We start from the raw sequence: 17,973 nt of genomic DNA, 5'->3' as shown, positions 1-17,973 counted from the left end.
GGACAAATTTTTTATGATTATAAAATTAATTTAAATTAATCATAGTGAATATTATCAGCATCTCAATCTTTTATAGTTAAAAATGATTATTTATTCCTAATAACAATTCTGGAATGCAGAGAGATCTATCGAAAAGCCCAACAAAACCTACCGAATTACCCAGTCCACTACTTAAAACGGATCTCATCTATTATTGCATCCCATCACAAGGATCCCACCTGCTGCTGACATAGGATCACCATAGGTGTGCTTTGCTTTGAATTTGGATCCTCTAAATTTTGAATTTTTATTTTAGAGGAAAAAATATGATCTCTTATTATTGAATAATTTCTCTCTCATATTTTCTCTTGATCCCACCTATAAAATAAATGATAAAGATTACACTTTATCCTCTAAAGTAAAATTTAAAATTTAGAAAATCCAAATCCACTGGCTTTAAAGTTGACCCATAGAATAACATCTTTATCTCTTTCCCAACATTGATTTGTACGTTATAACCGTTTTAAATAGACCGTCTTTGAGATTTCGATTGCACCAATTATGTCTCTGAAATTAGAAAAATTGCACTATATTAGTCCCTGATCCATTTTCTGTTAACGACGCGCTGACGTGGCTTGATGGCGTGGATCTTTGGTGACACGTGTCACCTCTTGGTATGACCACGTGTAACGGTATGATGACGTGTCGGTCAACGACACATGGCATGCTGACATGGATGGTTATGTCACGTGTCACAATGTTATTTGTCCTCGTGTCATCCACTATGTCATCATTACATATGCACTAAATTGATCCCCTTACTTTGTATCAAATGACTCATTTTAATCCTTCAAATTGAATGTATCGCACCAAATTAGTCCCTTTATCAATTTGTTCTTTTTTTTTTATATAAATTCAAAATTTTTAATAGCTTTGAATACACTAATTTTAATTTTATTTTTTCACAAGTTATTTAAATATAAATATTTTTATAAAATGTTTTAAAAATTTTAGTTTTAATTATATAATTTTTCTACAATATTTTATTAAAAAAATTATATGAGATATTGATATTGATTTAGTAAAGAGTATAAGTTAAGAGTATAATAATATTTCTTAATACAAATTTTTTAATATTTAACACCTTAATAAATATTTTAAGAATACTTGATAAGGCATTTGTTAACTAATATAAATTCATTATTCCCATCCGTTTTAAGAATGTTCGATTCCCCATATAATTGACTTTTCACTAAATTAATAAGATAGATTTATACTGTTGATTATAATAATTTATTTTATCTATAACTTATCTAGGCAGGCTTTTCATATACTACACTATTAATTAATATAAGCACTTATTGTAACAATGGTTTGAACAATATTAAAATAGATAAAAATAAACACAAGAAGTAATAATAAAATTTTGGATTTAGCTAACATGTGCCCTAATCATACAAGTTAAAATTATTAATTAAAAAATTATTATAAAAAATTGTATAATAAAAAATATCATTAAATTGAGTGTATCAAAAAATATTAAAAATTTTAACGTCATCGAACCAAAGATCCATGTCATCGAGCCACGTCAGCGCGTCGTTAATGAAAAACAGATCAGAAACTAATATGGTGCAATTTTTCCAATATCAAAGATGTAATTGATACAATTAGAATCTCAAGGACGGTTTTAATGCACGACGTCAATCTCAGGATCTACTTTGAGAATTTAGTCGTCCCAAGTATTACAAAGTGATAATAAATTAATTATGGTTATTTAATTCAATAAAATAAGTTAAATAAATAAAACATATTTTATAAATATATCATAATTAAAGTTAGAATGCGTGCATTAATGTTTTAAATTAATTAATGATAGGGATATATATGATTATATTATTAGAAAAAAATAATATTTTAATTTATTATTAATTACACTAAACATAAATTATATGAATTATATTACAACTATACATAATTCTTTTTTCTCAAATTAGAAAATTAAATTATTATATTATTAATTAATAATTTATTTCTTAATCTTAAAAGCATGATAATTAAATGCATAAATTTTGATTAAAGGATAAATATGTTAATCTCTTAAATAAAATATTTAAATTTAATTTTGATAATAAAAAAAATAATATTCTAATTATTACATTATTAGAAAATAAAGATAATATTCTAATTTATTATTAATTACATACATTAAATGTGATTTATATAAATTCTATTATAACCAAGTTGGATTGGTCTAGTGGTTATCTCATTAGTCCACTTAAACAAGTGTCAGAAATTCTAATTAATAAAGAAGTAATTGTAATTTATATATTAAGAATAAATCAATAATTACTATTCTTAATTAATTCTTTCTTTTGATATTATTTTATAAGAGTATCTTATATAATGCACAATTAAAAATACAAATATTTCTCTATTCGAAAAAAAAAATATCTTAACAAAATTTTATGATATGATTAACTTTAATGTCAGTTAAAATAAAATTAGATTCAAAACAACTAATAATAATAATGAATATAAAATTTACTTTATAAAAGATATCATTTTATAATCACTTAAAGACTTTTTAATTTTGACAAATTTTTTTTGCTTTTGAACCAAATAAAAAAATACTTAAAAAAATAAATTTTTATAAATTTTAAAAAAAAATATATTTTAAATATAAATAAAAAATAAACATTTTCCGTGTATCGCACCTGCTACGTACATTAATTACGTACAAATAGAAGATGTTGATTGATGATAAAAAAAGAAAGTAATCAATGCCATTAAATATCAAAATAAAGTGTGTAGGAGTATTTATAATTGAATCTATACATTATATTTAAAAATCAAAACCCACCCTCTCCCCCCAAACAAAAGCTAAATAATGGCAAAATCTTCACTACTACTATTGATCTTCATAGTGTTACAAGCTGTGTTTGCATCATCACATTCATTTTCTTATCCTCTCTCAATCAACAATAAAAGGATTGTTGAAGAAAAGACAGGGCAACGTGTGAAGCTAAGATGTGCAAATTGGCCATCACACATGAGTGTAATGTTGGCAGAGGGTTTGCACAAACAAACTCTAAGCAACATTGTCACCAACATTTCTTCTTTTGGCCTTAATTGCGTTCGTCTCACTTGGCCAACCTTCATGTTCACTCGTTACTTTAATCAAACCATTTTACAAACCCTTGATGATTTGAAATTGGAAGAGATCAAATTAGGGATCATGAAGCATAACAATGATTTCTTGAACATGACTCATCCTCAAGCCTATGCTTTTGTTGTTAAACAACTTTTCAGTGCCAACATTATGGTTGTCGCCGACAACCACGTCAGCAAGCCGAAATGGTGTTGCGACAGCGACGACGGCAATGGTTTCTTTGGAGACTCAAGTTTTGATCCTGATGAGTGGGTGCAAGGACACACTTTGGCAGCTCAATTTTTCAAGAATTTATCTAATGTGAGTATCGATATTATTATTTATAACTAATTAATTAGAAGGTAACAAATGTTGTATTATTTATTAAAATATTTTTAGGGTAGATTATATTTTTTTTTTCCTAAAATTTTTAAAATTATCTTTTATGTTTAATTTGTTTCAATTTTTTTTCTAATGGTTCGAATATATTTCAATTATATACCTAAATATTGACACTGTTAATAAAAATACTGATGTGTATGTATTAACACATGGCAACCATCGATTAATGTGTATATAAGGTTGGGTTTGTTTATAGAAATAGGATGCTGAGATATGAATACAGAGACACAAAATTGTATTTGATAGAAGAGACATGGAGACATTGAATTAGTGTATTTTGTATCCAGAAAGGACATGAAGACACTAATAAAAGACACAACTTATTTTTTATTTTTTCTTTCATTATTCTTGTTAATTTTTTATAATTATATTTTTTATTATTATATTTTTTGTCTCAAATTTTTTGAATGAAAAAAATGTGAATAAATTAAATTTTCATAATTTGTTCTAATTTATCACCAAATAGAATATAAGAAGATAAAATTTTGTGTCTCTATTCTTTATATCTTATTTTCAGTGTCTTGTCTTATTCTGTTCTAGAAACAAACACAGCCTAAATGAGACGTTACATGTATTTATAAATATTGTAGACAAATAATTTTTAAATATTTTGTTTATCTTAACAATGATCGAATTTTAAGAAAATTAGAAAAAGTAAATGCGAGTCTAACAGCCTAATTAAGTAATTTTTATTAGTGAATTATATCTTTTTTTTGTTTACTTTTTATAAATGGAATATTTTTTCTTTTTCTTTTGATTGATTTGATTCTCATTTAATTTTCTTTTGTTCCCATTCTAAATTCTTCCGAATTCACAAAAACAATTCTATTTTCATAAATAGAATTATCTTTGTTTTTTTTTCTTTTAATTGATTTGATTCTTCTCTAATTCTCTTTTGTTTCTATTTTAAATTCTTTCCCTCACAAAAATAATTTTATTTTATATATATATATAAATTCTGATAGCATGAAACCAGGAATCACTTGTTCGAAATCAAGAATTGATAACTAATTTTAAATTGACATTATTGAACCCAATAGATCGTTGCAATTAGTTTGCGGAATGAACTTCGTGGGCCCAATCAAAATGTGGCAGCTTGGTATAGTAACATGAGACGAGCAGCATTAGCCATTCACCACCAAAACCCAAACGTGTTGATGATCTTCTCAGGTTTTTACTACGCATCCGATCTCAGATTCTTGAAGCAAACTCCATTGAACGTAGAACCAAAGAACAAGGTTGTGTTTGAGGCACATAACTACCCTTATTGGAACCCTAACTGGGGCAATAAATCAGCAAATTCTGTGTGTGCTTCAATGAAGAGTGATCTAGAGGAAAATGTCGGTTTTGTCCTTAGTGATGATGATTACGATTCACCTTTGTTCATAAGTGAGTTTGGGATGGATTTGATTGCAAGAGCACAGAGTGATGAGAGATGGTTGACTTGCATGTTGACTTTCCTTGCTGAGAGAGACATTGATTGGTGTTGGTGGGGATTGCAAGGTAGCTATTATTTGAGACAAGGGAATGTTGATGCTCCTGAAGTTTATGGTTTAAACAACTTCTATTGGAATGGAACAACTTACCCTCAATTCCGTAAGAGATTTCAGTTATTGCTAAACACACTTCAAGGTATGCCATACCATATTAATTATAAAGGATAAACTATTATTTTAACACGTTATAGGTAGACTAAATTTTAAGTTCATTCTTAATTTTTAAAATATTTTAATCAAAGTTAATATTCTTTTTTATTATGGTTATGCTACGTGAATATCAAAATTAGCCACTAAAGTCAGTCACTAGTATAAAGTACATATTTAAATACAAATACACATTGAAAATAAATTAAATTATACATATATTTATACACAAATACATTGATGGCCGATTTTAGCGACTGATTTTGGTGTACAAATAGCATTTCTCTTTTTTAAATTAAAGACAAAAATAGTCATTAATGATTATAGTAGCGATGACACATTACGGTGATTTAAAAATAAAAGTAATTTTAAAATAGATAATAAATCATTAAGATAATATTCAATCTAATCCTTCAACTTGCACACAAATTTGTTTTTAAAATTTTAATGGTTTTTATTTAATCCTCAAATTTTATGAGTGTGACTTTTGTTAGTCGCTGAAATAATTTTTTATACAGAAACATTAACAGAACGCTAACGTAAATAGTTGGATGCCACGTTGAACAGAGTCCAACTTCATTTTTGTTTTGACACTCAAATTTTTTAAAAATAAATTTGTAAGTAGTATTTATTAAAACCGTTTCTTCTAAAGCAAGTAATTTGACGTTGATTATGGGCTATTTGAATGCCAAAATAAAAATGATATTGATTTACAAGTTTCAGTATGACATTTAGTTATTCATGTGAACGCTTTGTTAATATTTTTGTGCTAAAAATTATTTTGGAACTAATTTGAGTCATCACATTTGCAACATTTGGAGACTAAAAAAAAAATTAAAATTTTAGAAACTAAATTAAAGTTTGCATACAAATTTAATGACTAAATTAAGTATTAATCTAAATTATTTAACAATACCATGTTATTAAATATTACAAAGTTAGTCATTATAAAAATCAAACAAGTTTGTGACGAAGTATCAAAAGAATTTTAAAATTATATTATTAGTGTATCAAAAATATTTTTTTTGAACTAATATTGATTTCAATTAATGTTATGCACGCCACAACACAAACTTAATGAACATATGGGTTTATTATTATTATTATTATTATTAGAAGTTTAATTAAGTTTAATTTGTACAGATCCATCTTCAAAGGCACCATATTCCCACATCTTATATCACCCACAAAGTGGGCTATGTGTGAAAGCTGATCAAAACTACAACCAAATTAGACTTGGTGATTGTAAAAAAGCAAGTGGGTGGAATCAAGAGGGAGACAAGATCAAATTGAATGGAGATCATTGTTTGAAATCTCTTGGAACAGAAGGTGATCCTGCTGTTGTCTCATCTGATTGCTCATCAAGTGACTTAAGTAGTTCTTGGAAGTTCATATCTCATTCTGGTTTGCATCTACAACACAACAATACTGGATTGTGCTTAGACAAAGATAGAAACTCATCAATATTAGTCACAAATAAATGCATTTGCGTTGGAGATGATACTGGGTGTTTGGATAATCCCCAGAGTCAATGGTTTCAATTGGTTCCAACAAATGTTGAATAATTATGTTGTTTTTATCATAATTATATGTTGCCATAGAGGCCATTATGTGGAGAACATTATCATCCTCCATTGGACGTTAGTGTTTTATTCATATTTATAAAAAATGAATACATTCATTCTCTTATCATTTATTAAGTGAAAATAGCCTAAAGTTAGGAAGTCATTATTTCATCACTTTAGAGGGAGTCTAATCCACGATGATAAACATTTTGAAAGAAAAACAATATCCAACATTTCAATAAAAGTTAATTTTAAATTTTGTATCCTAACTTTTAGTCTAAACTATCGATCGACTAGGTTTCTGTTCAGTTTGATCAATCGATTTATACCAATTTTACCAATTCTAAAATATTTTTTTTTATATAGATTTTTATACAAATCAAACCGCACTTTTCATTAATTTTTAATTCACCCGATCCGTTTGAATTGATTTTTAGAATCCTTGATTTATTCATAACACACATGTCACACACTTAAATATTGTAATTTTTTTTTCATATACGTTTTGTTAGAGGTATGATTATTTATATTAATTTTTTTTATCAACTTAAGCTTTAAAAATGAATGATTGTATGATATGGTATCAAAATTCTATGTCCAATCTTTGGTGAACCTCAAAAATAAAAAGAAATAACATAAGACAAATAAAAGAAGAAAATAAGACTTATGTAAAAATAATACAAACGCAAAAAAAGCTCTTACTTAAGAAGTATTAAAAATAGAGCCGATGGTTATCGTACAATATGTACAATGGAGGTTTAGGAAGTATTAGAGATATCACCATTAGTGTTACATTGTTTTGTCAGGTTATACTTTTGGGATGAGTGGTTTTGGATATGGTATTAGAGTTATAGATTTGAAAAGTCAAGAGTTCGATCCTTGGTGAACTCCAAAATTAGTTTAAATTTTTGGGATAAGTGACTTTATGATATAAGATGTTTATTATCCCTAATCATTTTATTTACACATTGTATGCTTAAGCCATTGGCTCCCTAACACTACCCTTAAAAATATAATCATTTACAGTATCTTCTCCTCTCAACTTAAACTTTTGGAATAAGAGATTTCATAATACATTTAAATAGTCTTTAAATCCAATTTCTTTTGTTTTTTTGTTTTTGGTTAGATAAATCCATGTCCTTATAACTAGTCATAGGATTATTGGGGCTCATGTTAATTTCCAAAATCTTCCACACAAAAGGAAGTATTTAAACAAACTACTCTAAATAAAAACCACGAGCAGCGCATGCACATATAGCTTCTAACAAAAACATCAATCGTTGTCTACAAAAGTTTTTTTCCTATACAATATCTTGGTAATATCTTTTCTCAACCAAAAGGGTGAAAGAATCATATTGCTCACTTGGCATGTCGACAAAACAAAAAGCTTAAACCACCGCGTCGTTCATGTTATTTTCGCTACCGATATTAACACACTTCCTCATTCTTTCCCGAATCCTTTGTTTAGATCTATCCAATTCACTCTTCACGCTTAATTCTTCTTCTTCCTCTGTCTGTGTTTTCTTCCAATCATGATTTTTTCAAGGATTGGGCGCTCACTCTCGCGCTCTTCACGGGCCAAAGTAAGAAACCTTCTCCCTTTTTTTTTCCCTCTTTCGATCCGAGTTCCGTTTGCACCTCAGAATATAGTGTAGAAGTTCCAACTTTGGATTTGGATTGCAGGAATATTTGCGCGGTGATGCGAAATTGGGAACCCTTCTCGGAGCTACGCGAACGAATGTGCATTCACAAGGAACAGAATTGGGATTAAGGTTTTTCAGGGGATATGTTGCTCATGCTAGAGCTCGTGGAAACGGAATCCTTTCCAGTTTGCCTGATTTTAAGTGTGTTCCGGCGAACCCTAAGATTCATTACCGGTTGTTTTTCAGCGAAAGATCTAAGAAGAATAGTAAGTTAGGGCTTTTGCTGTGCCATCTGTGTACTGTGTATTGTGGGAAGTTGATCATTGCAAATTGTGTGATTGGTGCACTAATATCAACTAATAATAGGTTAACAGTTGTTTAACTTTTTGTGTAGTTCTTATAGACTTGTAGATGCTCTTTTAATTTTTCTTTATTCTTCTTGGGTTTGGCGTATCGTGCTATAACTTTTGTAATGTGTACGTTTGCTCCTTCTAATTTCAGAAGAGTCAGAGACAAACAGAGATGATCATGGAAATGTTTACTTTATTCCCTTTAAGCAACTTTTTATCTCTTCTTTGGTAATGGCGCTAATCACGGTTGCATGCTTTTATCGTCCTGAAGGGCAACAGGTAAGCATAGCTTTAAGCATATTACCAGTGCCTGTTGCTTGGTTTGAATTTGTTGGATCAGTGAAATTGGGTTGAGTTGAGAACTTGAGATATACAAATACCTGCTTTTCATTTGATGAAATCAGTGATTTCAAATGCATGAAAAGTTCACCATGTATTGCCCAGATAAGTGATACTTTTTGCCTCAATTGTCTTCATCTTTCAATGTATTGGGATACATGGAAATAGCAGAGCTCATAAAAACTGGTGCTATTTTATATCATGCATCACATTACGTTGTATGCTGAATTCTTTTGATGCTACATCAGTATCTTTTCTGAGACCTGCATTTTTTATATCATTAGGAGCCCTCCCTGATTCCTTGTCTTCTCCTTAGTCCTTATCCTCATTTGCATGCGTGTACCATTGGAAGTTTTATTTTCAGGGACTCTTATATGAAGCTCATTTAATTGATATACCCCTTACTGATTTTACTTGGTGAATTTCTCTATGGCTAAAGTTATTCATATGGGAAAAATGGTGTATCTGCTAGATGAGCTCTATGCTGCTGTCACCAACAGCTTGCTTGTATTGAAGCTCCATTTCAAGAATTTGGTCGTTGCAAGTCTTGAATTTTGTTTGAGCTGTGCAGTGCTTGCTATAATAAGGATGACTTTGCATGATTTGTAAGAAGAGATTACACCACTGTTCCTCCTGGCTATAAGATGGTTTTTTTGTGTCTGGTTTTGTTAGTTTCTTCTGTTTCGTTATATGATTTCGTGCTGACATCAAGAATAATTTGATTATGTGCAGATTAACTTTCAGGAGTTTAAATATGAGCTTTTGGAGCCACGTTTAGTAGACCATATTGTTGTGTCAATAAATAAGTCAATTGCCAGAATATACGTGAGGAATACTCCACGTAACCAAACAGACAGTGAAGTTGTCGAAGGAACCCTCCCCGCGAAGGGAACTGGTGGGCAGTATAAATTTTATTTCAATATTGGAAGTGTGAAATCTTTTGAGGAGAATTTAAAAGCAGCACAAGAAGAACTAGGCCTTGAACCCCATGATTATGTTCCTGTTACATATTCTTTTGAAGTGGATTGGGAGCAGGAGTTGATGAGGTATTGTCTTGCTTTGTTTTCGGTATCCTTCCTGTTACTCCTGGTCCTGCTGTATATGATAATGTCATTGTAAGGTGGACTTGGTGTTGGTGTAGACTGACTTAGCAATCCATTAGTCCAGATAATAAAATTTAACTTCCACAAGACAGCAATGTTGAGTCGTTTAACTCTTATGGCATTATAAGTTGAGTAGCAGTGTTACTAGTGTTAATCATAAGGGCGAAATCCTAAGAACTCAAGTAACACAAGTAATTGGTGCCTATGCAAGAGAAGTATTTCTCTGGATATATTTCCTATGTACCCTTTTAAAAGGATACTTTTATTGTGGAACTATAAATTAACGTGCACGCTTTTACTGGTACATTGTTAAAAAGATGTTGTGTAGTGCTACAGAAAAAGTTAGAGGAATTTGATCGAAACCGATAAATTCATGAACAAAAGAGAAGGATAAGATCGATACTCTAATACATAATAAGAATAAACTACCAAAACTGACCCTGAAAGATTTAAATGCTTACAAATCTGACCACGAAAGAGAGAAAACTAATTTGTAATCCCGTAAACGCAGTCGAACGGTAGCAGCAGTCTTTTTGGGTCTGCAAGTTCATGGATGAAGGGTGAGAGCAAAGTTGATGGCAAATGCAACTGTGGTATGGACGTGATTCTCCTTGAGTTTGGCACAGCTACTAATTCTGGGAGATGGGTTATTAGTTGTCCTCAATGGAAGGTACGTACAAGGTTAATCTATTTTTTTCATGGTGCTGGGGTTTTGTTGATACCTAGGGTTTATGTTGTTTTCATTTGCAGACAAAGGATTGCCAATACTTTGTATGAGATTGAAGGAGAATGAATAGGGTTGGCCAAAGCACTAATAGGAGCAAAGAAAGATGACATCCGTGGCACTGGAAATGCGAATGTGATTCGAGTAGCACTGTAGCAGAGGAGAAGGATATGAAGATTGTGATGAAGCTAGGTAATGTTACAGGGAGAATTCGTTCTATTAGATTGTGGCTTGCATTTCTATCGGTGGAGTTTTTGTTGTGTTTTACCATGATTTTGCTCTTATTTCAGGATGTAGTTGAGGCTTTCTGGGTTTAGAAATGAATGTTCTTGGGGATGGGTGTGTCTGGGTTTGGAGGCTGAGTATGTGTTGTTGGTAACAGTGTTTCTTTCTTGATATATGTACCCCTATGGCCCTATTCGATTTTAAAATTGACAGATGTAGACTTAGATGGTCATATATTTTCCTATTTATACCCTTATTTTAATTGTACTATGACATCGATGTAGTTTTCATGATATAACCTGGAATACGCAAATACAGATAGGGAAACGATAGTCAGAACCTAAGTAAACTACAGTACGTATAGACCATATGGGAAAGCCAACAACATTATAATCCAAGTAGGTAAATAGTAGTCATAACATAGCAAATGTCTTCAGTCTTCACAAAAGAGCTAGTTTTTGAACCCAAAATAAACATAACTATATAGCTAGTGTCTAGACCAACATAAGCATAACTAGTACTGGAACCCAAAATAAACATAACTATGTAGCCAATGTCTAGTTCAACATAAACATAACTAGTGTTTGAACTCAAGATAAACACATATTTTCATTCAACTCATTAGTTTGGTGTAGATTTGCTGCTTCCGCTTGAGAGTCCATTTCCTGATATATTTGCAGGTGGCCTAAATGCAGGTGATGGCCATCTAGCTGTAGATGAGCTTGCTGCTTGCCCCTATAGATGAAGTTGACATGAATTGTATAAACCTTGTGGTAGTTTCACGGCTAGCATGCTACATGGTTTGACAGCTCACTGTGGGCCTGATATGATTTGTGGATAGAGCAGCGTTCGGTGCGGCAGCCCTAGGAGCAGTGTTGGTAGGGCTAGGAGGTTGGAATCTTGTTTCAAGTGAACCTGGAGGCCTCCTATAGTTAATCTCCTATTGGGTAGCTTCTTATTTCCTCCACCACTTGTAGTGACATTTGTGGTGGGTGGCCTGGATAGAGGCGGTCTAATTGGTGAAGGCCGAACTACGGTCTGATTAGACGGAGCAGGTGGTGGGTTGGTAACAAACACATAACCAAAAACAGTAATTATCACTCCCTAAACTAATTATTCAACAAGAGACAAGTAAATGATATAACATGGACAGTTCAAACCTGTGATGCAGTATTTGAAGCATTATCATTGTAGCCCTCTGCTTCCGCTGCTTCCAACGTCTCCTCCCAGTACATCTCTTGTTGTAGTTCATCATCTTCATCTATATCCACTGGTGCTCCTTGAGGTGGTGACCCTCTGTTACCTGCCATAGCATTTTTCTTAACTTCCAAGTCTTTGCATTATGACCGTCTACAAATGAACATGAGGATGATTATTAATTATGATTATCCCAAAAAATTTGAATACAAATTAAGCAAATTACCTTTAGGCACTATTTGCAAGTGATCTGGCCGTATTTTCTCTTTGTTCTGTATGGATCAGGATTGGTTACAGGTGCATCTGACCTTGGGTCTCTCTTTTGTTTAGGACTATGGGCTGGTCTTTTATACACAGGTGATAAAATTGGAGCAATATTAACCTTTTCCCAAAACTCTAGGCTTAGAACAAGTTGGATCAGATACTCATATGTGGAGTTATATGCAGCAACAGTTAACCAATTATGTCCATAATCCTCTAGTCTACGATTTTAGTAGGCTAGTGCAGCACATGCATACTTGCATGGCAATCCAATCAATTGTCAAAAGCGACATGTACAAGTTCTTCTACCCAGGTGGACACTCACCTTTGATGGCAAGCACTGCACTTCGAAGACATCACCATTGTCATCTCCAGTAGGAATCGGACGCCACTTGTTAGTCTCTCTTTTCTCTCTTTCCAGTCTACTCTGCTGCACTGGTGTTAGCCTTCCAATATAAGCAACTAACTCTTTTTTGTTCCCAGCCAAGATTCTCATCACATAACAGCTTATCTCCTCTAGCATAGTTATTAAATATTACATAGGTAGTTATTATAAAATTGAGATTCACTTACAAGTTCAGAAACTAAATTGAGTATTAACTCTAAATCATTTAATAATACGATGTTATTAAATATTACATAGGTAGTCATTATAAAAATCAAACAAGTTTGTCTCAAAGATAGTAAAATTTTTTTGATTAATTATCAAAAGAATTTTAAAATTATATTATTAGTCTCTCAAAAATATTTTTTTTTTTGAACTAATATTGATTTCAATTAATGTTATGCACGCCATAACACAAACTTAATGAACATATGGGTTTATTATTATTGTTATTATTAGAGGTTTAATTAGCTTTAATGTGTACAAGGCACCATATTCCCACATCTTATATCACCCACAAAGTGGGCTGTGTGAAAGCTGATCAAAACTACAACCAAATTGAACTTGGTGATTGTAAAAAAGCAAGTGGGTGGAATCAAGAGGGAGAAGATCAAATTGAATGGAGATCATTGTTTGAAATCTCTTGGAACAGAAGGTGATCCTGCTGTTGTCTCATCTGATTGCTCATCAAGTGACTTAAGTAGTTCTTGGAAGTTCATATCTCATTCTGGTTTGCATTTACAAGACAACAATACTGGATTGTGCTTAGACAAAGATAGAAACTCATCAATACTAGTCACAAATAAATGCATTTGTGTTGGAGATGATACTGGGTGTTTGGATAATCCCCAGAGTCAATGCTTTCAATTGGTTACAACAAATGTTGAATAATTATGTTATTTCTATCATAATTATATATAGAGGCCATTATGTGGAGAACATCATCATCCTCCATTGGACGTTAGTGTTTTATTCATATTTATAAAAAATGAATACATTCATTCTCTTATTATTTATTAAGTGAAAATAGCCTAAAGTTAGGAAGTCATTATTTCACCACTTTAGAGGTAGTCTAATCCACGATGATAAACATTTTGAAAGAAAAACAATATCCAACATTTCAATAAAGGGAAATTTTATGGTGAGGACGTCGAAAATAAGCATGTGATATTGATGCTCCGTTTTAAATTTAGACGGTAACGCATATAAGTTTTATTGATTGTGGAGCAACTCTGAATTTTCGTTTTTTATTCTTCGCAAGTGAGATTAATGATATTGATTCATGATTAAATGTTCATGTATGAGGCATATTTGGGTCACATAAAAAAATTTAGGTAGTAAACTAAAGTGGAAGAGATGCTTTTTATAGAGTGTGGACTTTAGTAGCCGTCATTATTTGAAATAGAAGAGAGAGGAGACAGTCAAAAAATAAATTTTGGTTAGGTTGGACAACATAGTTTTTTATTCTACAAAATATAATAGACACAAATATAAATGATGACTAAAAGAGGGGGAAAACAAAGATCAAAATTTTAAGTTAAATAATTAAAAAGAATAAATAATAAATTTAACTGTCTTTTTTAACATATTTTTTTTAATATTACGTACATATAAGTTGATTTAAGTAAAATGAGAATATTTTACTTTTTTTTTACTTATTATAAATGTATCTAAGAAAATCTGTAAAACTTGTATCTTATCACATATAAACATGTTATAATATTATATTTATATTGTGTATTATATACTATTGTTGAGGTAAAAATTGTTCACATTTTACTATCAATTAACAATATTTAATATGACTGTGAAAAAAATATTAATATTAATATTCATATACTTTGTGCATGGATTTATGACACAAATAATTTATATGGCAATATAATTTAATTTTATATTTACACCAAATAGATAAATTTAAATTCAAGAAGTTTAAAATTTAGCTTATTAATTAATGAATATTTTGAACCTAATTATATTAAAATGATTATTATTATTTTGTAATATTTTATAACGGTGGTTGGTTTAATCTATTATATATTATTAAAATAATTTTTGTACTTAATAATGAAGCTAGTATGTCATGTTTGTAAGAGTGTTTTTAAATTATTCTTTTCAATATTAAATCAAATCAATTATAATAAATAAATTATAAAACTAATTGATTTAATCAATTCATATGGTTAAATAGTTTTTGGATAATATTCATTTTTATAATTTTAGTTAGAATAACAAAAAAATTTATTTTAATTAAAAGTTAAAGCTAATAATACTAATCGTCTCATAATCATAGTTACTTTATTTATCATACTCAGTTAGATTTTAATAAAATTAATTTTCTAATAACTATAAATAATTAAATAGTGGAAAACAATAATAACTACGTACTTTGAGGTACTCCGAGGTACTCCATTGTTTATTTTTAATTTTAAATTTTGTATGTATTCATATAACAAATTTATTTTCTTTAAGTTTTTTTTTTATCTTAATCTTATTTTTATCACTAAGATAAAATTCAAACCACAATTTCATCAGAAAGCTACAAAATTATTTTATTCAGAACTAATTTCTTTAAGTCTTTTTTTTATCTCAATCTTATTTTTATCACTAAGATAAAATTCAAACCACAATTTCATCAGGAAGCTACAAAATTATTTTATTCAGAACTAGTCGATCAGGATAACAACATCAGGTAGACGAATACTTCAAGATCCACCTAGCTGCTGTTCTTGGAGTCTGAATCTAGATGTAGGGCACCAGATAGACGAGAGTGTAGTTCAAGATCCACGGCCGCTTATGCTTGCTGTATTGTTGGATTCGCATCACAACAACTTTCGGTTCCTGTCACGGGATAATTTTCTCTTGTGAGTCTCCGCTGTGTTGCACCTTAAATTATACTTTTGTCTACCTATTCGGAATCCAGTTGCAGTAGCGAGATATTGTCATCTTTGAATGAAATCGTGGTTTGGATCTTATTTTAGCGAAAAAAATAAGATTAAGATAAAAGAAAAAGACTTAAAGAAAATAAATTTGTCATGTTAACGTATACAAAACCTAAAATTAAAAATTAACAATGGAGTACCTCAGAGTACGTGTTTATTGTTATTATTCACTAGTTATAGCTATTAAAAAATTAAATTTATTAAAACTTAACTTAATATGTTAAATAAATTAATCATAATTATGAGACAATTAATATTGCTAACTTTGATCTCAAATCAAAATAATTTTTTTTGTCATTTTAACTAAAGTTACAAAAATAAATACTATCAAAAAATTATTCAATTATATAAATTGATTAGATCAATTAGTTTTATAATTTATTTATTATAATTGATTTAATTTAATGATTGAAAAGAATAAATTTAAAAACACTTTCACAAGCATGACATACTAGCTTTATTATTAAGCACAAGAAATTAATTTTAATAATATATAATAGATTAAATCAACCACTATTATAAAATATTACAAAATAATAATAATAATCATTTTAATATAATTAAGTTCAAAATATTTATTAATTAAAAAACAAAATTTTTTACTTCTTGAATTCAAATTTATTTATTTGGTGTAAATATAAAATCAAACTATATCGTCATAAAAATTATTTGTGTCATAAATCTATACACAAGGTATATGAATATTAATATTAATATTCTTTTTGTTTTTTCACAGTCATAGTGAATATTGTTTATTGACCATAAAGTGTGAACAATTTTCACCTAGATGATTGCATATAATAGACAACATAAACATAATATTATAATATAGTTATATATGATAAAATACAAGTTTTGTACATTTTTTTAAATACATTCATAATAAGTAAAATAAAAAGCAAAATATTCTCATTTTATTTAACATAAACTACATCAACTTATATGTACGCAATATTAGAAAAAATTAACATGTTAAAAAATATAGTTAAATTTATTATTTATTCTTTTTAATTATTTTTTAAACTTAAAAGTTTGATCTTTATTTTTCTCCTCTTTTAATCATCATCTATATTTTTGTGTCTATTATATCTTGTACAATAAAAAATTATATTGTCCAGCTAAAACAAATATTATTTTTTGACTATCTCTTCTCTCTTTTATTCTAAATAATGACTGTTACTAAAGTTTAAATTCTAGAAAAAGTATCCCTTCCACTTTAGTCTACCACCTAAATTCTTTTAACTAGCTCAAATATATCTCATACATGAACACTTTTTTTTTGTATTATTTTTTTCTGGTGTTACCCATATATAAACACTTCATCACGAATCAATATCATTAATCTCACATTCTCACTTGTCAAAAAAGAAAAACGAAAACTCAGAGTTACTCCACAATCAATGAAACTTACATGTGTTACCGTCTAAACTTGACACTTAATATCAATATCACAAGCTTATTTTTGATGTTCTCATAAAAAAAAATTAATTTTAAATTTTTTAATTATTGTTAAATTTTTTAATTTTAATTTTTTTTATCCTAACTTTTAATCTAAACTATCAACTAGGTTTCGGTTCGGTTTGCTGATTGGTTTCTGCCGATTTTACCAATTCTAAAACATTTTTTATAGTTTCTTATGCAAATCAAACCGCAATTTCATTAATTTCTAATTTGACCGATTCAGTTCGAATTGATTTTTAGAACCTTTTTTTATTCATAACACACATATCACACATTTAAATATTGTAATTTTTCTCAATTTTTTATATACATTTTGTTAGAGATATGCATTTATATTGATTTTTCCTTTTAACTTAAGTTTTTGGAATGAGTGGTTTTACGATATGATATCAAAACTCTATGTTTAATTCTTGATTAATTCTAAAAATAAAAAAAATAGTATAAGACAAATAAAAAAAAATTCGTATAAAAATAATACAAATACAAAAGAAACTCTTGTTTAAGAAGAAATATTAAAAATATAATTATTTATGGTGTCTCATCCTATCATCTTAAATTTTTAGAATAAATAATTTCATGATACGTTTAAATAACTTTTAAATCCAA

The 17,973-nt window shown here is 29.3% G+C and overlaps 2 protein-coding genes across 5 annotated transcripts; both read left to right on the top strand.

Moving 5' to 3' along the window:
• The first annotated feature begins 2,854 nt into the window (after window positions 1-2,854).
• LOC107637288 (glycosyl hydrolase 5 family protein-like) lies at window positions 2,855-6,778 on the top strand. Its single transcript, XM_016340720.3, has 3 exons — window positions 2,855-3,448; window positions 4,570-5,161; window positions 6,316-6,778. The coding sequence occupies exons 1-3, from the start codon at window positions 2,867-2,869 to the stop codon at window positions 6,735-6,737; spliced, it is 1,596 nt and encodes a 531-aa protein (XP_016196206.1). The 5' UTR covers window positions 2,855-2,866; the 3' UTR covers window positions 6,738-6,778.
• A 1,241-nt stretch (window positions 6,779-8,019) lies between these two features.
• Window positions 8,020-12,563, top strand: LOC107635320 (ATP-dependent zinc metalloprotease FTSH 3, mitochondrial). Of its 4 annotated transcripts, none has more exons than XM_016338772.3 (7): window positions 8,020-8,320; window positions 8,421-8,646; window positions 8,882-9,009; window positions 9,802-10,115; window positions 10,684-10,842; window positions 10,923-11,088; window positions 11,817-12,563. In XM_016338772.3, the coding sequence occupies exons 1-5, from the start codon at window positions 8,270-8,272 to the stop codon at window positions 10,727-10,729; spliced, it is 765 nt and encodes a 254-aa protein (XP_016194258.1). In that variant the 5' UTR covers window positions 8,020-8,269; the 3' UTR covers window positions 10,730-10,842; window positions 10,923-11,088; window positions 11,817-12,563. The 4 variants fall into 4 exon arrangements, with proteins under 4 accessions (XP_016194258.1, XP_016194257.1, XP_016194259.1 ...); XM_016338771.3 differs by having other exon boundaries at window positions 11,802-12,563; XM_016338773.3 differs by lacking the exon at window positions 11,817-12,563 and adding an exon at window positions 11,187-11,391.
• The last annotated feature ends 5,410 nt before the right edge of the window (window positions 12,564-17,973 follow it).

This window comes from Arachis ipaensis, chromosome B4 (assembly GCF_059453495.1).
Source record: "Arachis ipaensis isolate K30076 ecotype BB chromosome B4, ASM5945349v1, whole genome shotgun sequence".
Classification (NCBI taxonomy): Eukaryota; Viridiplantae; Streptophyta; class Magnoliopsida; order Fabales; family Fabaceae; genus Arachis; species Arachis ipaensis.
This window is presented reverse-complemented; position numbering and strand designations above follow the sequence as displayed.

What these genes read in the sequence shown, in the direction of transcription:
- LOC107637288 (XM_016340720.3), top strand. Translation starts at nt 2,867, where the DNA reads ATGGCAAAATCTTCACTACTACTATTGATCTTCATAGTGTTACAAGCT. An exon ending in TTTTCAAGAATTTATCTAAT is followed by an intron (nt 3,449 to 4,569) that starts GTGAGTATCGAT and finishes TGAACCCAATAG; the next exon opens with ATCGTTGCAATTAGTTTGCG. An exon ending in ATTGCTAAACACACTTCAAG is followed by an intron (nt 5,162 to 6,315) that starts GTATGCCATACC and finishes TAATTTGTACAG; the next exon opens with ATCCATCTTCAAAGGCACCA.
- LOC107635320 (XM_016338772.3), top strand. Translation starts at nt 8,270, where the DNA reads ATGATTTTTTCAAGGATTGGGCGCTCACTCTCGCGCTCTTCACGGGCC. An exon ending in CGCGCTCTTCACGGGCCAAA is followed by an intron (nt 8,321 to 8,420) that starts GTAAGAAACCTT and finishes TTTGGATTGCAG; the next exon opens with GAATATTTGCGCGGTGATGC. An exon ending in CGAAAGATCTAAGAAGAATA is followed by an intron (nt 8,647 to 8,881) that starts GTAAGTTAGGGC and finishes TTCTAATTTCAG; the next exon opens with AAGAGTCAGAGACAAACAGA.